The sequence below is a fragment of the Phacochoerus africanus genome, chromosome 14, assembly GCF_016906955.1.
Source record: "Phacochoerus africanus isolate WHEZ1 chromosome 14, ROS_Pafr_v1, whole genome shotgun sequence".
Classification (NCBI taxonomy): Eukaryota; Metazoa; Chordata; class Mammalia; order Artiodactyla; family Suidae; genus Phacochoerus; species Phacochoerus africanus.
Window position 1 is genome coordinate 39,693,575 of NC_062557.1, and position 25,808 is coordinate 39,719,382.

The window sequence follows — 25,808 nt, forward strand, 5'->3', positions numbered from 1 at the left end:
TATTTTGCATATAATTGGTGTAATGTACTAAATTATGTCCCCTCGGAGCTCATATGATCAAGTCCTAAATTGCCAGGGAACTCTTGTATGTCCTCTTCTTATTGTTTACTGCTTCAGAATCATCTCAGACCACTTGCTTTTAAAGTCTACCTTCGGAGTTCCCATTGTGGGGCAGCGGAAAGAATCCAACTAGTATCATAAAGATGCATGTTCGACCCCTGACCTTGCTCAGTGGGTTGAAGATCTGGGGTTGCCGTGAGCCGCAGTATAGGTCACAGATGCAACTTGGATTCCACGCTGCTGTGGCTATTGGCTTAGGCCAGCAGCTGTAGCTCTGATTCGACCCCTAGCCTGGGAATTTCATATACCAAGGGAGCGGCCCTAAAAAGCAAAAATTAAAGATAAAGCTCACCTTCACTCCTGATTTAATCAGGTAAAGTTGTCTTCTTTGCCCAATTATATAGCTTGAAAGAAGCATGTGTTGGGCGGGGAGCACTGGGGGAAACAGGGGCTCCCTTCCATGACAGCTATATATGACAAACCCCATCAGTCAATGGCTAATACATCAAAATACCGCTACCGCTCCCTTCCTGTATCCTCTGATGTCTAAGATTACAGCTAACATATAGTGCTTACTATGTGTCAGATACTGTGCAAAATGTTTTAAATACATTATGTCTTTTATCCTCCCTGAAATCTTTGAATTATGTATAGCAGTCCCACGTAGGGTAGGATAAGGTGGTGTTAAAAACTTGACGCCTGGGGTTAGACCCACCCTAGCTTTGAATTCCAACTCTATTCTTATTTGGCTGAATGACCTCAGGCAAATTAATTTCCCCCTTTAAGACTCAGCTTTCTCATTTGTAAAACAGAAATAAAATTCATATCTATGCCTTAAGACAAAGACGAAAGTTGAAGAATACATTTAAATAAATGTATAATAAGTGGCACATCGTCGTGGTAGCTGGAAATGATCTATAATTTGTGCAGTACATGTTTTATAATATTTTTGTAACATGTTATAAATGATAAATGGCATACTATAGATGCTGGATCAAATATTTATAACACATTGCATGCAATGCTGGGCTTCTACAGCCCAGGAATGCTATTAATAATAAGGTGGGAATTCCAGTCGTGGCTCAGTGGTTAATGAACCCGACTAGGATCTATGGGGACGCAGATTCGATCCCTGGCCTTGCTCAGTGGGTTTAGGATCTGGCATTGCAGACAGGGTTTGGATCCCGCATTGCTGTGGCTGTGGTGTAGGCCAGCGGCGGCTACAGCTCCGACTGGACCCCTAGCCTGGGAACCTGCAAATGCCATGGGTACGGCCCTAAAAAGACAAAAAGACGATATATATATATATATATATATATATATATATATATATATATATACATATATATGTATATATATGTGTGTGTGTATATGTATATATATATCTCCTTCTGAGTTCCCACTGTGGCTCAGCAGTAATGAACCCAACTAGTATTCATGAGGATGTGGGTTTGATCCCATGCCCTGCTCAGTGAGTTAAGGATCTGGTGGTGTTGTGAGCTGTGGAGTAGGTTACAGATGGGGCTCAGATCTGGTGTTGCTGTGGCTGTGATGAAGGCTGGCAGCTACAGCTTCGATTTGCCCCCTAGCCTGGGAACCTCCATGTGCCTGGGGTACGGCCCTAAAAAAAAAGTGTGTATGTGTGTGTATATATATATATATATGTATACACACACACACACACACACACACACACAACCTTTCATTATTAGGTCTATGTAATGACTTTACAGAAATATTTTTTTCAAAAGAGAATGACAAAAGTAAACTCATCCCTGTTCCTACCACTGTATCACCCAGTTGCTTTCATTTTTGCTCATTCATTTCCAGGGTTAGTCCATCAGCAGATATAGTTTAGCAGAGTTGTAATCATAGTGTACATTCCATGATGCATCCTGTTGGTTGTTCTCAAGGCCCCCTCCCACTCTGCAGTCTCCTATAGGGTACCTGAGACACTGCCCACATTGCGGCCTAGGGAGGGGCGATCCTTGGTGCCCCAGAGCCTCTCCTGTTTCACTTGGCTTCTTGGCCAAGCCCACCTGAAACTGCACTTCCTGAGAGGAGAACAATGATGGGCAAGTAAAAGATGCAAAAGCTCTTCACCAAACGCCATAAAATATGAAGGTGAGGAGGCAGTGTAGACATTTGGGGAACTCAGCAATAGAGTAACTTGATTAGGACTGAAGAATTCTTCCCTCCTTTCCCCTCAGGTCACTGTGAGAAGCTGGCATTGGTGGCTGTGCCCCCCACTGCGAAGGGTGGCAGTGGCCAGAAACACCACTTAGGAGGAGGTCTATGAAATAAACTGCCTAGTATATGATCAAACACTCACTTAGCCTTTCTAAATGGTGTTGTCCAAATTTGCCTGATAAGAATCACCTGGTGTCAGGAGTTCCCACCATGGTGTAGCGGAAATGAATCTGACTAGGAACCATGAGGTTGCTGGTTCAACCCCTGGCCTCACACAGTGGGTTGGGGATCCAGCATTGTCGTGAGCTGTGGTGTGGGTGGCAGACATGGCTCGGGTCTGGAGTTGCTGTGGCTGTGGTATAGGCGGGCAGCTGTAGCTCTGATTCTATCCCTAGCCTGGAAACCTCCATGTGCCTCAGGTGCGGCCCTTAAAAAAAAAAAAAAAAAAAGAATCACCTGGTGTCAGAGTTCCTGTCATGGCTCAGCGGTAACAAACCCTACTCGTATCCATGAGGACTCGGGTTCGATCCCTGCCTTTGCTCAGTGGATTAAGGATCTGGTATTGTTGTAAGCTGTGGCGTAGGTCACAGACATGGCTTGGATCTGGCATTGCTGTGGCTGTGGTGCAGGCGGGCAGATACAGCTCTGATTCGACCCCTACCTGGGAACTTCCATAAGCCGAGGGTGCAACCCAAAAAAGCCACAAAAAAAAGAGAATCGCCTAGTGTGGTGATTAAAATTCCAGATTCTGGGCCTTTCTCTGCCTGAAACTCTGGAATTTGGAGATGATTTGGGAAACATGGTATGGAATGTTGAAACAGGTGGAGGCTGTGAATGGGCTGCAGAAAGAACACCCACTATTTACAGTGCTGTTCAGGAACAACTAGAACTTCCACCAGACTATGTTTTGAGGAAGTACTCATGTACTTGTGTAGGTTTCAAAGCCAGGTGTGACATGGTGCAAATACAGGCTCAGGCACCCAAATGTGATTTGGGCAGATTAACTGATCTTTCTTACCTAAAACAGAAATAACAATATTATATCCATTCCTCAGATGGTTGCTGTAGTGATTAAATGCTGCGTTCCATGAGCTTGGTACACAACTCAAGTGTCGACAAACAGTAGCTGTTAAGCCACTACTAAATTCTCACTGCCTAGTATATGATCAAACACTCACTTAACCTTTCTGAAGCTCAGTTACTTCCCAGGAATAACAGATGTCGAGGAGGAGGAAATGTCCCCCCATCTCTCTTGAGTCCTCTCGGCTCTAAACTGACACAAGCCAGAGTAACGGAAGAAGAAAATAGTCACAGAGGTCTCATGGAAATGCCACCCTCCACCCCAGTGAACAAAGCAGGCTGTTCATACCACATTTTTAGACAAAGAAACAATTGTGAAGATTTAACAAAGCGGGTGGTGCTTGGGGTAGCAGAGTCATGAAGAACAGAGTTTGTTTATCCTTCTTAGCCTTGAATTCCTTGTCTGGTGATAAGGATGCTTTCTATCCTTCTAGTATAGGGCCATTTTTTTTTGCTTTTTGCTTTTTTTTTTTTTAAGGGCCCACAGGTTCAGCACACGGAAATTCCCAGGCTAAGGGTCTCATCAGAGCTGCAGCTACCAGCCTACGCCACAGCCACCACAATGCCAGATCCGAGCCTTGTCTTTAACCTACGCTTGCAGCAATGCCAGATTCTTGATTCACTGAACGAGACCAGGGTTCGAACTTGCATCCTCATGGATACTAGTCGGGTTCCCAAATCGCTGAGCCACAAAAAACCCCAGGAGATATTTTCACTTGGGAGATTTACTTCTTACTTTCGGGAGGAAAGAGGGGATTCAGAAGGTTGGGGTTTTTTTTTTTTTTAAATATCAATTTTCCTTATCGCTTCTCGGCCTTTTGGCTAAGATCAAGTGTAAATATCAATTTTCCTCCCACCAGTTGTTTCTTGAGCACTTTTAATACAGAACAATCCACTTGCCATTGTGGCATATCTTGGGGCAGCTTGCTCTCAAACAAGGGCCCCAAACACAGGGGTACTATGAAATGCTGGCACCACATTAAATCTGCTGTGAATGGTGGCTATTAAGACACTCCCTGGACCCTGCTGAGTTTTTCTCATTGGACATTTAAGCGTAATTTTTAAAAAATCTATGTTTTGGAGTAATTTGTACGTTGTATTGCTTTTCTGCAGCCAGGTCATTACCTGCCCTGTTTGGCCACTTGTAGGCAATGTCATGAAGTGATAATGCTGTCCATGTTGGAACCAGATTTGGTACAAACTGGATTTATGTGGCAGTCTGTAATATCAGTAATTTCTAGGACAATCCACTATGAATAGTGAGCCAAGAGAGTGTGACAGTGGGAGACAGGAAATACGGCAGTTCAGTAGTCCCTGAACCTGGTAGACCAGAGAATCAACTGGGGAACCTTGAAAATATAGATTCATTGTTTGATTCTGCACCTCTAGGGAGGAGCCCTAGCATTTTCATTTTTTTTCCCCTTTTTAAAACTTTTATTTTGGGGAGTTCCTGTAGTGGCTCAGTGGTTAACGAACCCAACTAGCACCCATGAAGACGTGGGTTCGATCCCTGGCCTTGCTTAGTGGGTTAATGATCCAGCATTGCTGTGACTGTGGCATAGGCTGGCAGCTGCTGCTCTGATTTGACCCTTAGCCTAGGAACTTCCATATGCTACAGGTGCATTCCTAAAAAAAGACAAAAAAAATATTTTATTTTTAAATTTTTATATGATTTTATTTTTATATTATTTTATTTGTATTTTAAAAACAATTTTAGAATCTACATTTTTAGAAAGTGTGCTGAAAGGTTCTGATGAGCAGCCAATACTGAGAACTAGTTACTGGGTTGTAGTGTCAATCCTAATGGTTGAATTTTTTTTCTTTCCTTTTTCACTGTCTTGAATAAACACATTGCCAGCCACCTCCCTGCAATGAGGCTCTTTTGTTTTGGAGATTGTGGTTGATTTTATATCTGACCATCCGGGTCACCATTTTTTCTGCTTTTTGGTTTTTCTTTCTTTCTCTCAGGCCTTAGTTTCCCGCCCTTATGATGCAATTTCAGCAAGAACGAGCCCGCCAAACCCTCAGCCCGCATCCTCCACCCCACTAAAAGCAGACCTCCAAGATTTCGTGCTTTCTTTTTCGCTCTACCTGCAACCGCGCTGCGTGGCCCCAGGTCTGCTGTGTACTTTCCAGGCCGTGTAAGTAATAAACCTTTTTTTTTTTTTCTTTTTCAAAGTTTCCTGGTGGTTGTTGCTGAAAGGCATCTTGAAATCATTATAAGATCCTTAGGGCAGGTCCAACTACGATGGTTATTGATAACTGAGACCTGCAGAAAACAGGACATCATAAACTCAATACCCTCTAGGGCACGACACTTTTTCTCAACATTAAAAATGATGGCTAAACTTTTGCAATCTGTGAGAATGGCTACCCCAAAGAAACCGAAAAAAAAAAAAGCTCAAGGGGACTGTGGCTTGTGTGGGCTGTGGAGGGAAGTTACAGATAAAGGTGGTAAGTAGAAGAAACTTAATCAAAACAATATTCGCAGCATTAGCAGTCAAATCAATAACAGGAAATCCAGCAGCAGTTTCAATGAGATTCAACTCCAACTCAGGTTTATAGAGGCTACTGGAAAAATTAAGTGAGAAAGTTAGTGAGCTGTGCTGCTTAATTTCCTATTTGGCTCCAGCACTGGTTTCTTTTCCTTATTGCATTAAAGATGTCTCTAGTAATACAGGCATGTTGTCGAAAATAGCAATTCCTCCCTCTCTCTCTATCTTCCTTTCTAATTCTACTCCTCAGGGTGTAATTGTTTCTTAATTACAGTTTGGTGTGTATCCAAACAGGTTTTTTGGGTTGTTCTCCAAGAAGTTTAAAGTTTCCAGCCAGAAATAACTCAGTTTTCACCAGCTTATGAAAAGGACAAATTTTTATTTATAAACAAGAAACAGTCATCTTCCCCCCACCCCCCATCTCTAGGTTGGAAAGTTAGACATTAAAAGGCAAATGCCTTCTATTAGTTTTCTGAGAAATCGAAACCACAAAGACAGGGGCACAGCAGAGAAAGCGAAACTAAAAAGAGTGGGGATTTCTTTTTCAAGACAATCCATACTTGGCATGCCTCCTGTGCTTGCTTTTGCTAAGCTGAAGGCATCCAAACAGTTCAGGACTCAGGAGTTTTCTCTTCGGCCACCTGACCCTAAGGAATCTTCTAATTCTCAAGGTAGGTATAGACCAGATGGAGATACCCAAGCCAATGCCTGTTCAGGAGGAAGAAGGGGCTGAAAAAAAGACCACAGAACTCTAAGTTCAAAATCCACCCTGTGTTGGCGTTCCAGTCATGGCTCAGGGGAAACAAATCTGACTAGCATCCATGAGGATGAAGGTACAACCCCTGGCCTCACTCAGTGGGTTAAGAATCCAGCGTTGCTGTGAACTGTGGCGTAGGTCGCAGAGGAGGTTTGGTTCTGGCATTGCTGTGGTTGTGGCATAGACCAGTGGCTACAGCTCAGATTTGACCCTTATCCTGGGAACCTCCATATGCCACAGGTGCAGCCTTTAAAAAAAAAAAAAAAATCTACCCTGTGTATACAGACCCTTCCAGATGCATCTACTTTAGGCAAGAGAGGCTGAGGTGGACGTGCTATCCCCACATTTTTCCTAAGTGAAATAGACTTAAATTCTCCAGTGCAGAGAACTGGCTCTTAGATGGAATTCACCTTCTAGCTTGGCCAGGGCTGCCGGAGGCAGGATTCCAGTGAGAAAACCTGATCAAGGTCTGAGACAGAGGTGTAGATGGTTGTAGGGTGGACTGATCAACAAACTATCAGATGGGACAAGGAGGAGCTAGAGCCTTGGTGGGAAGTGGTGACTGTTAGGATTCTTTTTCAGGTACCCAATTGGTTGATCTTGACAATGGTTTTCTTGCTTTTAATGATGTAAACACTTTCATTTTCAGGAGTAACTTAAACAGATATTGAGGGGGAAGCTCTGACCTCGTTGCATTTTCAGGGTTATTTTTTACAAGTGTGTCAAAAATACATTTAGAACTATGTCTAACCACTTATGATGGAGCATGATAATGTGAGAAAAAAGAATGTATACATATATGTGTAACTGGGTCACCATGCTGTACAGTAGAAAAAAAAAGGTATTGGGGAAATAACAATTGATTACAAAAAAAAAAGAAAACTGCTAAAAAAACCCCAAAAGCTGTGCATTCAAGTCCCTCCCCAAAAATAAATACAGATTTCTCAAAAAAAAAAAACATTTAGTTATATGATTTACCAACATTAATTAAAAGCACTGGGAAGTAACTTGCCTAACAAGGTGCTTCTTCTAATCCTTTGGAGATGGGGCAAAAATGAATATAGAATTATGAATAATTCAGCAAGTGGATGGTTGAGAAATATTTGCCACTCTATAATAAGAAAACAATCACCTGCAATAACAGATATTTATTTTATCAGACACGGGCAACACCCACAGATATTTGGTACACAAAAGTTCCCGGGCCAGGGATCAAACCTGGGCCACAGCTGTGACCATGGCAGATCCTTAACTGCTAGGCGATCAGGGAACTCCTCATTTGGACTATTGAAATCTCACCCCCAAAGATCTTTTCCACCACTACTCTAGCCTCTTCCAATCCATTCTCCATGCTGCAACCAGAAAAAAGTTTGTAAAAACAAAAACACAAAGGAAAAACTGTGCATATGATGCCATGTGTTCCTGCTTAAAATGCTCCAATGGCTTTCCGTTACTTTTGGGATAAAGTACAAATCCTTAAAGGGCCACGCCAGACAATGGGCAATCTGACCGTCATCACCTTTCCAGCCTCACTTCCTGCTTCTCTGTCCTTCCATCTCTGTGCCTCAGTCAGTCAGTCCTTTGAACTTGACATACTTTTTCCTACTTCTCTCTGCAAAGTTTTTTTCCACCGTTCTTCACCTAATTAAATCTTCATCTCACATTCTTCAGATCTTAACTCAAAATAGTACTTTTTCTGGAACACCTACTCTGAAGCCATCCTGCTTCCAACTGCCAGAAAAGGACACTTTCCATTCTAAGCATCCCTGACATTCTGAACTTTTATCTGTAGTGGTCATTTATTTAACAGTGAGCTTCTCTAAAGAGTGAGCTCCTTGAGAGCAGGAACCACATTTGTTTTGTTCATCACTGACCACTCTGAATTTAGCACAGTGCTTGGAGAAATGGATGTCCATTAAATATTTTTAAGTAAATGCAGTATTATTTACTATTATCAAGAATTGGATGGGAGGAGTTCCTGTTGTGGCTCAGTGGTTAGCGAATCCAACTAGGTACCACGAGGTTGCGGGTTTGAGCCCTGGCCTCGCTCAGTGGGTTAAAGATCTGGCATTGCCGTGAGCTGTGGTGTAGGTCGCAGACGAGGCTTGGATCTGGCGGGGTTTGAGCCCTGGCCTCGCTCACTGGGTTAAGGATCTGGCATTGCCGTGAGCTGTGGTGTAGGTCGCAGACGAGGCTTGGATCTGGCGGGGTTTGAGCCCTGGCCTCGCTCACTGGGTTAAGGATCTGGCATTGCCGTGAGCTGTGGTGTAGGTCGCAGACGAGGCTTGGATCTGGTGAACCTCCATATGCCACAGGTGCGGCCCTAGAAAAGACAGAAAGAAAAAAAAAAAAAAAAGAATTGGGGAGTTCCCGTCATGGCACAGTGGTTAACGAATCCGACTAGGAACCATGAGGTTGAGGGTTCAGTCCCTGCCCTTGCTCAGTGGGTTAAGGGTCCGGCGTTGCGGGTTCGGTCCCTGCCCTTGCTCAGTGGGTTAAGGGTCCGGCGTTGCCGTGATCTGTGGTGTAGGTCGCAGACGCGGCTCGGATCCCGCGTTGCTGTGGCTCTGGCGTAGGCCGGCAGCCGCAGCTCCGATTCGACCCCTAGCCTGGGAACCTCCATATGCCGCGGGAGCGGCCCAAGAAATAGCAACAACAACAATAACAACAACAACAACAACAAAAAGACAAAAAAAAAAAGAATTGGATGGGAAAAGAATCTGAGAAAGAAGGAATGTGTGTAAAACTGAATCACATTGCTGAACACCTGAAATTGTTACAACATTGTAAGTGAACTAGACTTCAATAAAACCTTTTTTTTTTTTTGGTCTTTTTAGGGCCGCATCCAAAACATATGGAAGTTCCTATGCTAGGGGTCAAATCAGAGCTGCAACTGCTGGCCTACACAGTCACAGCAACACCAGATCCGAGCTGCACCCGCAACCTACACCACAGCTCATGGCAGTGCTGGATTCCCAACCCACTGAGCGAAGCCAGGAATCGAACCCAAGTCCTCACGGATACTAGTCAGGTTCATAACCGCTGAGCCACAATGGGAACTCAATAAAACTTTTAAAAAATGAAAAAAAAAAAGAAAATATTGGGAGTTCCCATTGTGGCTCGGCAAGTTAAGGACCTGACTAGTATCCATGAGGACTCAGGTTCAATCCCTTTTTAGGGCCACACCCTGAGTATATGGAGGTTCCCAGATTAGGGGTCAAATCTAAACTGTAGCTGCCAGCCGACACCATAGCCACAGCAATGTCAGATCCAAGCCAAGTCTGCAAGCTACACCACAGCTCATAGCAACATCAGATCCTTAACCCATTGAGAAAAGCCAGGAATCAAACCTGTGTCCTCATGGATGCTAGTCAGATTCGTTTCCACTGAGTCATGATGGGAACTCCTTATTATTTGTAGATTTTTTAATGCTATTATTTTTGTGTTTTTTGTATAATGATTTTTATTTTTTTTTTCATTATAGCTGGTTTACAGTGTTCTCTCAATTTTCTACTATACAGCAGGGTGACCCAGTTACACATACCTGTATACATTCTTTTTTCTCATATTATCATGCTCCATCATAAGTGAACAGACATAGTTCCCAGTGCTACACAGCAGATTCTCATTGCTGATCCATTCCAAAGGCAATAGTCTGCATCTATTAACCCCAAGCATCCCATCCATCCCACTCCCTCCCACTCCACCTCAGCAACCACAAGTCTATTCTCCAAGTCCATGATTTTCTTTTCTGTGGAAAGGTTCATTTGTGTCTTATATTAGATTCCAGATATAAGTGATATCATATGGTACCTGTCTTTCTCTTTCTGACTGACTTCACTCAGTATGAGTCTCTAGTTCCATCCATGTTGCTGCAAATGTCATTATTTTGTTCTTTTTTATGGCTGAGTAGTATTCCACTGTGTGTGTGTGTGTGTGTGTGTGTGTGTGTGTGTGTGTGTGTGTGTGTGTGTGTGTGTGTAGCAACTCTTGTTTTCCTGTCTTGTCCATTGGCGTGAAGTATTTTTTCCCATCCCCTCACTTTCAATCTGTATCTCTCCTTTGCCCTAGGGTGAGTTTCCTGTAGACAGCAGATTGAAGGTTTTTATTCTTGATCCAATCTGCTACTCTGTGTCTTTTGATTGGAACATTCAGTGCATTGATATTTAAGGTGATTATTGATAGATATGTATTTATTGCCGTTTTATTTTATTTTATTTTTTATTTTGATGAATCCCCCTATATTTTATTTGAACTATTTTTGGATAGTGAGCTATATTCTCAACAACTTGCACGTGTTCAATTTTATCTCATTTTTTTGCCATTTTAAACCTTGTTTTCCAGTTGATTCTTTGTTTCTCTGTTCTTCCTTTTTTTTTTTTTTTTGGTTGGATGGTTTCCATTTTTTTTATGCTTTCTTTTCAGTTCTTGTGAATGTAATGTTCGATTTTGATTTGTAGTTGCCCTGTTTTTTAAGTATGTTAACCCCTTCCTATATCTGCTTGCTTTAGCCTGATAGTCATATAGGCTCAAGCACATCATTAAAATAAAAAAGAATCGGGAGTTCCCATCGTGGCGCCATGGTTAACGAATCCGACTAGGAACCATGAGGTTGCGGGTTCGGTCCCTGCCCCTGCTCAGTGGGTTAACGATCCGGCGTTGCCGTGAGCTGTGGTGTAGGTTGCAGACGCGGCTGGGATCCCGCGTTGCTGTGGCTCTGGCGTAGGCCAGCAGCTACAGCTCCGATTCGACCCCTAGCCTGGGAACCTCCATATGCCGCGGGAGCGGCCCAAAGAAATAGCAAAAAGACAAAAAAAAAAATTAAAAAAAAAGAATATATATTTTCTTTCTTTTTTTTTTTTTTGTTGTCATTTTAGTGCTGCACCCATGGCAGAATCTATGTTTTCTTACTTTCCTTCCCCACATTGTATGACTTTGATGTCTTTTTTTTTTTTTTTAACATCTTCATGTTTAGATCTGTATGCTGGCTTATTTAAGTGATTGCTTTTCAGTTGTGGGTTCCTCCAACTTATATCTTTTTTTTTTTTTAACTTAGAGAAGCCCTGTCAGTATTTCTTTTAGAACGTGTTTAGTATTGCTGTACTCTTTTAGCTTTTGTTTGTTGGAGAAATTCTTTATTTCCTCTTCTATTTTATTTTATTTTATTTTATTTTATTTATTTATTTATTTTGTCTTTTTGCTATTTCTTTGGGCCGCTCCCGCGGCATATGGAGGTTCCCAGGCTAGGGGTCGAATCGGAGCTGTAGCCACTGGCCTACACCAGAGCCACAGCAACGCGGGATCCCAGCCGCGTCTGCAACCTACACCACAGCTCACGGCAACACTGGATCGTTAACCCACTGAGCAAGGGCAGGGACCGAACCCGCAACCTCATGGTTCCTAGTCGGATTCGTTAACCACTGCGCCACGACAGGAGCTCCCCTCCCCTTCTGTTTTAAATGATATTCTTGCTGAATAGAGTATTCTAGGTTGCAATTTTTTTCCTTTCAGCACTTTATTGTCTTTTGGTCTTTTCTAGGGCCGCACCCGAGGCATATGGAGGTTCCCAGGCTAGGGGTCTAATCTGAGCTCTAGCCACAGGCCTACACCAGAGCCACAACAATGCAGGTTAACCACTGTGCCACAACAGGGAGCTCCCCTTTCAGCACTTCAAAGATATCTTGCCACTCCCTTCTGGCCTGTAGTGTTTCTATAGAGAAATCAGCTTATAGCCTTATGGGGTTTCCCTTACAACTAATGCTTTGCTTTTCTCTTGCTGCCCTTAGAATCCTCTCTTTATCTTTAACTTTTGCCATTTTTATTACACTATGTTTTGGGGTGGGCCTGTTTGGGTTCAACTTATTTGGGGCCCCCTGTGCTTCCTGTATCTTGATATCAGTATCCTTTAGATTTGGAAAGTTTTCAACCATAATTTCTTCAAAGATATTTTCAATCCCCTTAGCTTTTTCTTCTCCTTCTGGAATTCCTATTATGTATAGATTGGCCCACTTTATATTATCCCATAGGTCTCTTATATTGCTTTCATGTTTTTTCATTTGGTTTTCTGTCTGCTGTCCTGATTGGGTGATTTCCATTATTCTGTCTTCCATGTCACTAATTTGTTCCTCTGTGTTATTCATTCTGCTCAATATTGACTTTAGCTCAGCTTGCATCTCTGCAAATTAATTTCCTAGTTTTTCTTGGCTCCTCCTTATATTTTCTAGTTCCTTTCTAAAGGAATCTGCATTACTGTTCATATCCTCTCTTAATTTCTTCAGTATTTTCACTACCTCCCTTTTTTTTAAATTGTTTGTTTTTGTTTTTGTTTTTGTTTTTTGTCTTTTTGAGGGCCACACTTGTGGCATATGGAGGTTCTCAGGCTAGGGGTCTAATCAGAGTTGTTGTTGCCAGCCTACGCCACAGCCACAGCAACGCCAGATCCTTAACCCACTGAGCGAGGCCAGGGATTGAACCCACAACCTCATGGTTCCTAGTCGGATGCATTTACTCTGAGCCCAGATGGGAACTCCACTATCTCCCTTTTGAACTCAATGTCGGTCAGACTGCAGAGGTCTATTTCACTGTTGACTGCTTTAGGTGAATTCTCCTGTTGCTTTAACTGGGAATGGTTTCTGTGCTTCTTCATCTCGCTTGTGTTTTTCTTTTTCTGTGATTTTGGGGAAGCCAAACTGTAGTCTTGTAAGGCTACTTCTATGCAAGAGTAACCCTTTGTATTTTGTGGGGGTTACTATTTATTTTTGGTGTGGGAGTTTGAATATTTGCTGTCTCTTTCTTCGGTGTGAGAAGGCTGTTATCCCCAGGATGCCAGTGTGTTTTCAGGGAGAAGGAGGCAATGGGTAGGGTCAGCCGTCAGTGCCTGGTCACTGGGCTCTCAACAGCAGCAATGACCTGCTGGAAAGTGGTACAGGCTACTCCTAGTTGCAGGGCCCTGGGAAGTGGTAATGAGCCCTAGGCAGAACTACAGGGTGACCACAGCATTTGGCAGTAGCAGCAGCAGGGTGCGTGAGTTCCCAGGGAAGTGAGAGCAACAACAACTTGTGTTGGATTGCAATGCCCTCCTCTGAGGTGATTGGAACTGCAGGTGGTGCCTGTTCAGGGACCCCTAGTGGTAGCGGGTCATGACCACCTCTGGAGTCGGTAATAACTATGGTGGTTTGCCCCTGCCACCTGTAAGCCTTGCATGAAGCAACCCATCTCACTTAGCCCACATAGGAGGTGTGCTACACAGGTTGCTCCTAGTTGCAGGATCCTGGGAAGTGACAGAGACCAGGCATGCGGGTATTGCCTGGAGCATTTGGCAGTGGCAGTTGCAGGGCAGGTATGTTCCCAGAGGTGCAAGAGCACCAACAGGTGGTGTTCGGTCACAGTGCCCTCCTCTGTGGTGCCCTTGAGGTGAATGGGGCTGCAAGTGGTGTCTGTTCATGGGCCGCTGGTGGTGGGGAGCCACTGCCACCTCTGGAGCCAGAGATAACTGTGGTGATTTGCCTCCACACCTCCTGTAGACCATGCAAGAGGCACCTTGTCCTGCTTAGCCCCCACAGGAGGTGCTGCACAAGCTGTTCCTAGTTGTAGGTTCCTGGGAAGGGACAGTGAGCAAGCGTCTGAGCACTGCCCAGAGTGTTTGTCATGGCAGCTGCAAGGCGGGTGTGTTCCCAGGGGAGTGAGAGCAACAGCGTATGGTGCGTGGTTACAGTGCCCTCTTTTTTTCTTTTTTGCCAACCCCTGAGGTGACTGGGGTCGCACGTGGAACCCACTCACAGGCCCCCAGTGGTGGCAAGCCACGCCTCCCTCTGGCCTCTGAGACAACTGCCACGGTCTGTCCTTGCCACTTGCAAGATTGTGGAAGAGGCACCATGTCACACTTAGCCCGCTGATGCCCTTAGCCCACTCAAGAAGTGCCTGGCCACCGGTAGGCTGCACAAGGAAGCGCCCAGTCTCCCCTAAACCAGCAAGAGGAGGCTCCTGGACGTGGGCATGCGCAGGAAGTTTCCTATGGCGGCCGCCCCTCCTCCTCTCCCCTCCCCAACAACGGCGCCTCGCCTCTCCTGCAGGTCTGGACTTTCTCAGGGTTCCCTTGGCCGTGGCATTCCCCTCCTCAGCCCGTGACTCCCCCCGCCCATGGCGCACTGCTCCTTAGCCCCTCAGGCTGTCCCCACACAGCCAGCCCCAGTCCTCTCCCGGGGACTGACCTCTCTCCCCGGGGACTGACCTGTCTCCCCAGGACTGACCTCCGGAGCCCGAGCGGCTTGGGCTGTGGTGTCCGGCCGGTGGTGCAGATGATCTGTGTGGCTCTCACTCTGCTTTGCTGTTCTCAGTCCAGCTGCTGCGCTTTTCTTGGCGACTTGAAGGTCCCTCCGACTAGGCTGATCTTTCCGTCAGTTAGGTGGCTTCCCAGGATGTGGGTTCCTTTTCTGCTTCAGGGCTCCCTCTCAGGAATGCTAGTCGCATTGATTCCTTTTCTCTCTCCCGCTCTCTTTTTTATTTTGTTCTACCCAGTCATGTCAAGAGTTTCTTGCTCTTTTTGGAGGTTTAAGTCCTTCTGCCAGCATTCCGTTGATGTTCGGTGTGCGTCTTTTTTACACGTAGATGTGGGTTTTTGATGTGTTTGTGGGAGAGGGTGAGCGTGACCTCTTACTCCTCCGCCATCTTGCTCCCCCCCATGCTAGACATTCTAACTGGTGTGACGTGGTACCTCATTATCGTTTTCATTTGCATTTCTCTGATAATTAGTGATGCTGAGCATCTTTCCATATGCCTCCTGGCCAGCTCTATGTCTTCTTTGGAGAAATGTCTCTTTAGGTCTTCTGCCCGTTTTTCCTTTTTTTTTTTTTTTTGCTTTTTAGAGCCACATCCACGTCATATGGAGGTTCCCAGGCTAGGGGGCGAATCTGAGCTACAGCTGCTGGCCTATACCACAGCCACAGCAATGCCAGATCTGAGCTGCGTCTGTGACCTACACCACAGCTCACAGCAACGCCAGATCCTTAACCCACTGAGCGAGGCCAGGGATCAAACCCGCAACCTCATGGTTCCTAGTGGGATTCGTTTCCGCTGCACCACAACAGGCACTCCCTTCCGCCTGTTTTTTGATTGGGTTGTTTGTTTTTTTGTTGTCGAGTTGGATGAGCAGTTTGTATGTTTTGGAGATTAAGCCCTTATCCTTTACAAATATTTTTCCCATTCTGTTGGTTGTCTTTTTATTTCGATTGCTTTGGGAGACTGACCTAAGAAAACATTGGTTTGATTTATATCAGAAAATATTTTGCTTATCTTCTCTTCTAGGAGTTTTATGGTGTCATGTCTAATGTTTAAGTCTTTAAGCCATTTTGAGTTTATTTTTGTGCATGGTGTGAGGATATGTTCTAACTATTGATTTACACCTGATTGTCCAGCTTTCCCAGCACCACTTGCTGAGGACACTATCTTTTCCCCATTTTATATTCTTGTCTCCTCTGTCAAAGATTAATTGACTATAGATGCCTGGGTTTATTTCTGGGCTTCCTATTCCATTCCATTGATCTTTACTTCTATTTTTGCATGAATACCACACTGTTTTGATTTTTGGATTTTTTTGGCTGTACCCATAGCATGTGGAAGTTCCTGGACCAGGGATCAAACCCACGCCACAGTAGTGAGAATGCAAAGTCCCCAACTGCCAGACCACCGGGGAACTCCCAATACCACTCTGTTTGATTACTGTAGCTTTGCAGTGTTGTCTGAAATCTGGGAGAGTTATGCCTCCTGCTTCATTTTTTTCCCCTCAGGATTACTTTAACAATTCTGGGTCTTTTATGGCTCCATATAAATTTTTGGATTATTTGTTCTAGTTTTGTGAAAAATGCCATGTATAATTTGATAGGAATCACAGCATTAAATCTGTAGATTGCTTTGAGCTGTATTGCCATTTTAAAAATATTAATTCTTCCAATCCAAGAGCATGGGATATCTTTCCATTTCTTTGCATCTCTTTAATTTTCTTTATTAATGTTTTATAGTTCTTAGCATATAAATCTTTCACCTCCTTGGTCAGATTTTTTTCCCGGGTATTTGGGGGGGGGGGATTTTAAAAGGTTTTTTTCTTTTTTTACATTCCCTTTCTGATATTTCATTATTAAAATAAAGAAATGCAACCAATTTCTGAATATTAATCTTGTATCCTGTTGCTTTGCTGAATTCTTTTATTAGATCTAGTAGTTTCTGATTTTTGTTTTTTTGGGTGTTTTGGCCATTCCCACAGCATGTGGAAGTTCCCAGGCTGGGTTTGAATCCACACCACCAGCTGCAACCCGAACCACAGCTATAACAAAGCTAGATCCTTAACCCACCGCACCACCAGGGAACTCCAGATCTAGTAGCTTTTGTGTGGGGTCCATAGTGTTTTCTATATATAGTACCTCCACAGTGAAAATTTTACCTCTCCCCTTCCAATTTGGATATTTTTTATTTCTTTTTTTGCCTGATGGCTGTGGCCAGGACTTCCAATTCTGTGTTGACTAGAAGTGGTAATAGTAAGCATCCTCCTTTTCCAATTTTCTTTCCTTTTTTTTTTTTTCTTTTTATGGCCATACCTGCTGCAAATGGAAGTTCCCAGGCCAGGGGTGGAATCTGACCTGCATCTTCGACCTGTGCTGCAGCAACACCAGATCCTTCACCCACTGATCGAGGCCAGGGATCAACCCAAGTCCTCACAGAGACAACATCAGATCCTTAATACACTGAGCCACAATGGGGACTCCCTTTTCTAACATTCAAATCTCCTCTTTTACAAATATCTCTTCTCATCTCCCATCCCCTGTCACTCTTAAGGTCTGACTGGACTGAGCATCTCTCTACCACTCCAGTTCCTTTTGCTGATTTCAGGCCTTCCTCTACATACTGTTCATTCTCATTGTAATGCAATGACTCCTCCTAACCTCAGATCCCTTCCCTTGGCTATTTCAGACCTTTTTATTTTTTTTTTTATTAAAAAAAAAATTTTTTTCTTTATTGGCCACCCCAAGGCATATGGAAGTCCCAGGCCAGGGATCAGATCCAAGCCTCAGTAAGCTGCAGCTTCGGCAACATGGGATCCTTAACCCTCTGTTCCAGACCAGTGATCAAATGTGTATCCCAGTGCTCCCAAGATGCCTCTGGTCCTATTGCACCACAGTGGGAATTCTGGCTAATTCAGATCTTAGCTTAAATGCCCTCTCCCCCAAGAAGCCTTCCCTATTCATATTATGTCAACTGTTGCAGTTTGGTGCTCCCCTCAGGCTGTGTATCACACATTAGTGCAATTACTTTTGGCGGGGGCTGCACCTGTGGCATATGGAAGTTTCCAGGCTAGGGGGCGTCAAATCAGAGCTGCAGCTGCCAGCAATGTGGGATCTGAGTCTCCTCTGCGACCTACTCCACAGCTCACGGCAATGCCAGATCCCTGAACCACTGAGCAAGGCCAGGGATCGAACCTGCATACTCATGGATACTAGTCAGATTCATTTCCACTGTGCTACAACGGGAGCTCCTCGATTGCTGTATTTGACCATGTTTCCTTCTAGACCATAAGCTCTGTGGGTCAGAGCTATGCTCATTTTTTATTTACTCATTAATCTCCAGCCCCCAGCACTTACAAGAACTCAAGTATTTTGAAATAAATTAATACATGCATTTTTGTGTACTAACAATCTACTTGCTCAACATGAGATACATGTTTTAATGTTTTCAGTTGCAGAATGAGCATGAAGAAACCTGATTCATCTTTCATGCTAGAGTCATCCTACCCAGACTTGGTCATCAATGTAGGAAAAGTAACTCTTGGTGAAGGAAACAGAAGAAAGCTGCAGAAAGTTCAGAGAGAGGAAGAGAAGGCGAAAGTTGTAAAAGCTGCATGTGCTTTATTAAACTCAGGAGGTGGAGTGATTCAGCTGGAGATGGCAAACAACGACAAGCATCCCGTGGAGATGGGACTGGATTTAGAAGGGTCTTTGAGAACACTTACTCAGTCTTTAAATTTGGAGGCTTTCTTCAAGACTAAGCAAGAAGGGAAATGTTATTACATTTTTGTTAAGTCTTGGAGCAGTGACCTCTTCACCGAAGACAGTTCCTTTAAGCCCCGCATTTGCAGCCTGAGTTCCTCATTATACATTAGATCTGGCACTTCTGTGCTTCTCATGAATTCAAGAGACGCGTTCTGTTTCCTGAACACCAGAAAAATGAATGCAAAAAACGTCAGGCAAGAACCTTCTGGTAAACTCATCAAAGTTATACATCAAGACCTCCATTCTGCTCATGAATTTTTCCAAAAAGACCATCTTGAATATGGTGAAATCGTGCCTCTTGCTGAGTCTCAATCCTTAGAGTTTAAGCAGTTCTCTACAAAACACATTCAAGAATATGTGAAAAGCATAATTCCAGAGTACGTCTCTGCATTTGCAAACACTGAAGAAGGAGGCAGTCTTTTTATTGGAGTGGATGATGAGAGTAAGAAAGTTCTGGGATGTGCTAAAGAAAAGGTTGACTGTGACTCTTTGAAAAAGACAATAGAAAACGCAATATACAAATTACCTTGTGTCCATTTTTGCCAATCTCAATGCCAGATAGATTTCACATTCAAGATCTTGAATGTGTTAGCCAAGGGAGAGCTATATGGCTATGCTTGTGTGATCGAAGTAAAGCCATTCTGTGGTGCAGTATTCTCAGAAACTCCCAGGTCTTGGATGGTGAAGGACAAGCTCATCTGCTCCCTGGCAACTCAGGATTGGGTAAACATGATGCTGGACACAGATCCAGGTAAGATAGAAAAAACTCCCTCTCTGTGCTTTCTACCTCTTTGGGGCTTTTTTGTTTGTTTTTGTTTTGTTTGTCTTTTCATGGACACTCCTGTGGCATATGGAAGTTCCCAGGCTAGGGGTCGAATTGAAGCTGCACCTGCGAGCCTATGCCACAGCCACAGTAATACCAGATTCAAGCCACATCCACCTATGCCAAAGCTTGCAGCATCACCCACTGAGCAAGGCCAGGGATCAAACCAACATCCTCATGGATACCAGCTGGGTTCTTAACTCATGGAACCACAATGGGAACTCCTTTTCTACCTCTTGGGAACCTCCATATTAAACAGGTTTCCTCTGTTTCCTATGACTTCAAACTTCTCACACCCACTAAAATGTGTTTTCTGTATTTTTAAGTATCTTACTTTCCATACATGCATAAATTTTGTTGGGTGATGAGAGGCCCAAATCAAGTGTCTTAGAATAGGCCATTTCTTTTCAGATGAAGAAAATTGTTTGAGGGAGTTCCCATCATGGCACAGTGATTAACGAATCCGACTAGGAACCATGAGGTTTTGGGTTCAATCCCTGGCCTTGCTCAGTGGGTTAAGGATCCGGTGTTGCCGTGAGCTGTGGTGTAGGTTGCAGATGCGGCTCGGATCCAGTGTTGCTGTGGCTCTGGCGTAGGCCGGCGGCTACAGCTCCGATTGGACCCCTAGCCTGGGAACCTCCATATGCCATGGGAAGTGGCCCTAGAAAGGCAAAAAGACCAAAAAAAAAAAAGGAAATTGTTTGGGGATGATTGCCATACAGTAGAGTATTGGAAGTGGCTCTTTAGAACCATTTACTAAATTTTTAGGAAGTTTGTGAGCCACTTGTTAGATAGCCATTATTAGACATTAAGTTATAGGAGTTCCTGTCATGGCTCAGTGGTTAACGAATCTGACTGGTATCCCTGAGGACTCAGGTTCGATCCCCGGCCTACCTCAGTGGGTTAAGGATCTGGCATTGCCATGAGCTGCCATGTAGGTCACAGATGTAGCTTGGATCTGGTGTGGCAGTGACTGCAGCATAGATGGGCAGCTGCAGCTCTGATTTGACCCCTAGCCTGGAAACTTCCATATGCTGCAGGCGTGGCCCAAAAAAGACCCCCCCAAAAAAAAATGCTATCCAGATACAGAGAGTGAAGATGTATATGGAATGGGAAACACATTCAAACTTCCAAAGAATGTCTCTCTTGTGATGGATTTTGGCAACTCTCATATGCAATAACGGGATTTGTCTATGCAGGGTGAATAGGGTATTAGCTTGCCGTTGCGTCTCAAGTCACATCACCTAAACAGGCATACAATACACCTACTCGTAAGGTCTTTTTCAGTGAAGAGATGAACTAGCACGTCAGAATAACATGAATTTCCTCTCTTTGTTAAGATCTTTCATGGTTGTGCGAAGGCTTTGAATCTCAGCTAAGTCTGTCTACTGGACCTCCTCTTAGCAGACCCGTGTACTCCAAGAAAGACCTGGAACATAAGAAGGATCTCCAGCAACGCTTATTTCCAGGTAGTAACTGGTTTGCCTACTTGACACCAGCCAGTTTCTCTGTTAGGGAAAGGGGAGATAAACTGCTAGGTTTGTTTTTTAAAATCCTGAACGTATGGTCTGTAAAACCTGTGTGTACAAGATGATAAAGCTACAAGCAAATAGTGAGACATAGTTTGGAAACGAACCCTCGCTGACCTCATTGGCTGAGGCAGTACCACGTATAGAATCCAGGAACACTATTGCCTATAAAGACCTTTTGGGGAGTTCCCACAGTGGCGCAGTGGAAACAAATCCGACTCGGAACCATAAGGTTGTGGGTTCAATCCCTGGCCTCGTTCAGTGGGTCAAGGATCCGGTGTTGCTGTGAGCTGTGGTGTAGGTCACAGGTGCAGCTCAGATCTGGCATTGCTGTGGCTGTGGTATAGGCTGGCAGCAGTAGCTCCGATTTGACCCCTAGCCTGGGAACTTTCATTAGCTGTGGCTGCGGCCCTTAAAAAAAAAAAAAGACCTTTTGATCTTGTAGTTCTTAAATCAGACTGACCATCAGTATTTCTGGTTGCTTTAAAAAGTACAGGAAGTTTGGGGTGAGTAGATGCAAACTATTTCTTTTGGAGTGGATAAGCAATGAGATCCTGCTGTACAGCACAGGGAACTATATTTAATCACTTGCGATGGAACATGCTGGAAGATAATGTGAAAAAAAGAATATATGTGAAAGTATAACTGGGTCACTTTGCTGTACAGCAGAAATTGACAGAAAGTTGTAAATCAACTATAATAAAAAGGTTAAAAATAAATAAATAAATCTTTAAAATTCAAAGTATAGGAGTTTCCTGGTGGCTCAGCATGTTAAGGATCTGGTGTCACTGCTGTAGCTTGAATCATAGATGTGGCATGAGTTCGGTCCCTGGCCTGGAGAACTTCTGCATGCTGTGGGTGTGGCCAAAAAATTAAAAAAGTACAGGTACCTGGTTCCCTATTCCAGACTTAACAAGTTAGACTATAGGAGACAACACCGCGTAATGTCCTTTTTTTTTAAGCTACTCACACGATTTTGATGCTCATCCATATTGGAAACCTTTAGTCTGGTTGAACTAGAGGCATATATGGCATGAGGAGCAAAAAAATGCCTCTCATCCCAGTGGGGGACTGAATTTGGAGATTCGGTTGCTTTGAGAATAGGAAGGGGAACAGGATGAACATTTCTCAATCAGCTACAATGAGCAGATGCTTTATGCTGTTTCGTTTATTCCTCACCATAAGAGATGTGCTATATTTTCAACGTGGATTTTTGTTTGTTTCACAGGTGAGGGAGCAGAGTCTTAAGGAATTTTCCAAGGTCATAAACATAATAAGCACACAGGCTTAGTGGAAGTGTGCCAGACTTTTCAAGGCTTCTTTTGTGTGTGTGTGTGTGTGTGTGTGTGTGTGTGTGTGTACCTTTAGACATATTGAGTCTGAGATTCTAATATTTTAAATTTATTTTTTTATTACTCAATGAATTTATTATTACATTTGTAGTTGTACAATGATCATCACAATCCAGTTTTATAGGATCAAGGCTTCTTCTCCTTTACTGTGATAGAACAATATTGGCAAAAGAATATATACAAAAATATGTAATGTGTCATACTGGATAAGATTAATCATCATTAAGTATAAGTATAGAAATTTTGATTAATTACAATTAATCATAAAAGCAAATGTGATTTTTGTCCCTAAATTTGTAATTCTTTCCACATCTAGTGTCACCAGGATGCCTGAAATATACTCCCGAATCCCTCTGGAAGGAGCTGTTCTCACAGAATGAAGGTCTCGAGGAATTAATCAATAAGGAAATACTTCCATTCTCCCAGGGAATTTTAATTTTTTCTAGAAGCTGGGCTGTGGACCTGAGCTTGGAAGAGAAGCAAGGCGTCATCTGTGACGCTCTGCTGATCACGCAGAACAGCCCCCCCATTCTCTACACCATTCTCAGGGAGCAGGATGCAGGCGAGCAGTCCTACTCCATTCACACCGCCTTTACTCTGAAACAGAAGCTGGTGAACCTGGGGGGTTACACAGGGTATCTGTGTGTCATGACCAAGGTTCTCCACCTGAGTCCTGAGAGTAACACAGAGTCCTTGGAAGACTCAGGCTCTCAGATTGATTACCCCAGGTCCTATTACCTTGCAAACATCCAGCAAATGGAAGCTTTGCTGCAGTCCCTCGTGATCGTCTTGCTTAGCTTCAGGTCTTTCTTAAGTGACCAGCTTGGCTGTGAGGTTTTACACCTCCTCACAGCCCAGCAGTATCAGATCTTCTCAAACAACCTCCGCAATTACAGAGAGTTATTTATCCATGGCTTACCCGGCTCAGGGAAGACAGTCTTGGCCGTGAAGATCATGGAGAAGATCAGCAATGAGTTTCACTGTGAGGCAGATGAAATCCTCTACATCTGTGAGAACCAGCCTCTGAGGAACTTTATCAGGTAAGCAGCTGGATCTTATTGTCAACAAACGTGATCCAGTCTGAATTCACCCCACGCCCCCCGTCCCCAGCCCAAATCACCTTGTTCCTTGAGAATAAGATGCTAAAATCGGAGTTCCCGTCGTGGCGCAGTGGTTAACGAATCCGACTAGGAACCATGAGGTTGCGGGTTCGGTCCCTGCCCTTGCTCAGTGGGTTAACGATCCGGCGTTGCCGTGAGCTGGGGTGTAGGTTGCAGCCGCGGCTCAGATCCCGCGTTGCTGTGGCTCTGGCGTAGGCCGGTGGCTACAGTTCCGATTCAACCCCTAGCTTGGGAACCTCCATATGCCGCGGGAGCGGCCCTAGCAATAGCAATAGCAACAACAAAAATGATGCTAAAATCATCTGTGGCAGCGATACCATGTTCGTAGAGGTATAATAAAGTAACTTTCCTCCTTTGTGGACTTAGAGAAAACCTGAGCATGTCTTTTTAACTTCTTTACAGTCGCAAAAAGATCTGCCACGCAGTGACCCGGAAAACCTTCATGAAAACTGACTTTGAAAAGATTCAACACATCATCATTGATGAAGCTCAGAATTTCCGCGCAGAAGATGGGGACTGGTATGAGAAGGCGAAAACCATCACTCACAGAGACAAGGATTGCCCAGGAATTCTCTGGATCTTTCTAGACTACTTTCAGACCAACCACATTGAGTCCAGTGGCCTCCCTCGTCTCTCAGCCCAGTATCCAAGGGAAAGGCTCACCAGAGTGGTCCGCAATGCAGATCCAATCGCCAAGTACCTAGAGACCGTGTTGCAGGAGGTCAGAAAAAATCCTCCACCTAACATCCCCCAAGGGTCCCTGCAGATGGTTCTTGAAGCTGAATGGGCTCAGAGAGTTCAGGGAACCTTAAAACTTAAGGAAAACTTGACTTTCAATCAAATAGTAACCTATGTGGCCGACACGTGCAAACTTCTCTTCAAAAAGGGCTATTCTCCCAAGAATGTTGCTGTGCTCTTCAGCACCGTGAAAGATGTGGCATGTTACAAGCAGGAGCTCTTGAGAGCGATGAGGATGAAAATACGGCTAGTGCAGTTCACCGATGCCAATGATGTGTCGGGTGATCGCATTGTGGTGGACAGCGTCCGGAGATTCTCAGGCCTGGAAAGGAACATCGTGTTTGGGATCCACCCGAAGACAGTGGACTCGGCTATCTTACACACTATTCTCGTCTGCCTGGTATCCAGGGCAAATCAACAGCTGCATATTCTGTGGCATTGAGTTGTTTAGGAAGAATTCCAAGCCAAATCGAGATGAGGCGATTGCTTTGTAAATGTCCATAGATGACCCTCTGTTTGGTATATTGGGAGCAACTTCTCATTTCAGTTCACAGGGTGGCTAGAGATGTGGGCAGAGCTGACCCCCAGAGTTTGGAACCTCTCCTTTCAGGGTTTCATCCCCTAGTTCCTTCCAGCTGTTACTGTCCCAAATTCTGTCCCCAATTCTTCCAGCCAGAATGATAGAGCTTTTCTTTTTTTTTTTTTCTTTTTTTAAATGATTTTTTTTTCCATCATAGCTGATTTACGGTGTTCTGTCAATTTTCTACTGTACAGCAAGGCGACTCAGTCACAGATACATATACACATTCTTTTTCTCACATGATCAATGCTCCATCATAAGTGACTAGGTTTTCTTTTTGTAACTTTTGGCTGTGCCTCAAGGCTTGTGGGATCTCAGTTCTCGGACCAGGGATTGAACTCAGGCCGTGGCAATGAAAGTGCCAAATCCTAACCACTAGACCACCAGGGAACTCCCTGATAGTGGTTTTCTAAAGGAGTTTTAACCACCCTGCACAGCACAGGGTTAAAAACCGTAAGACACAATATACTCATCCTGTGACCAGTCTTTCTTCTAAGTCTGGACCTCCACAGTGACTTTGTGCAGTTTTTGGTTTTTAAAATTTTAAAGGGTGGTCTGGTAAGAACTACCTTGGCCATACCACAAGCAGCCCTTGTTTCCTGAATTCCTGATATTTCCCTTTACTGTATTGATGCAAGACTTGGGAGAGTCCCAAGATAATTCAGTCAGCCACTGGGTGGGTCTTATTTTGGCAGAACAGGGAGCACTGGTATGATTATTTAATCTCTGAAAATTGTAATCTCCAATTTTTTTTTTTTTTTGTCCTCAGAATAGCCCAATTCAAGCTTAGATTGGATATGGCAGAAGTTCAGAAAAAACTCTCCATTTAACATCCCCCTTGGGTGCTTTCATTGGGATAGGAAGCATTAATTTTCACTTTACAGAGAAGTTATAGGCCAAAAGAAAACAAAAATAAAGCTATTTTCTCTGGCTTTCAGTGAGAGATAGCATTAGAGACCAAAATGGGGTTCTGGGAGTTCCTGTTGTGGCGCAGTGGTTAATGAATCCGACTAGGAACCATGAGGTGGCGGTTCGATCCCTGGCC

At 44.0% G+C, this 25,808-nt stretch overlaps 1 protein-coding gene across 2 annotated transcripts; it reads left to right on the plus strand.

The window, feature by feature from the left end:
* The first annotated feature begins 5,182 nt into the window (after positions 1-5,182).
* SLFN11 (schlafen family member 11) lies at positions 5,183-25,808 on the plus strand. Of its 2 annotated transcripts, none has more exons than XM_047758726.1 (5): positions 5,183-5,471; positions 18,308-19,371; positions 20,784-20,912; positions 22,641-23,364; positions 23,848-25,808. In XM_047758726.1, exons 2-5 carry the CDS (start codon positions 18,315-18,317, stop codon positions 24,623-24,625), a joined length of 2,688 nt encoding a protein of 895 aa, XP_047614682.1. In that variant the 5' UTR covers positions 5,183-5,471; positions 18,308-18,314; the 3' UTR covers positions 24,626-25,808. The 2 variants fall into 2 exon arrangements, with proteins under 2 accessions (XP_047614682.1, XP_047614681.1); XM_047758725.1 differs by lacking the exon at positions 5,183-5,471 and adding an exon at positions 6,276-6,496.

Bases quoted from the DNA above. Each gene is read 5' to 3' on its own strand.
- SLFN11 (XM_047758726.1), top strand. From the start codon at position 18,315: ATGAGCATGAAGAAACCTGATTCATCTTTCATGCTAGAGTCATCCTAC. The intron at 20,913-22,640 runs GTAGTAACTGGT...TTCCACATCTAG, and splicing joins CCAGCAACGCTTATTTCCAG to TGTCACCAGGATGCCTGAAA. The intron at 23,365-23,847 runs GTAAGCAGCTGG...ACTTCTTTACAG, and splicing joins CCTCTGAGGAACTTTATCAG to TCGCAAAAAGATCTGCCACG.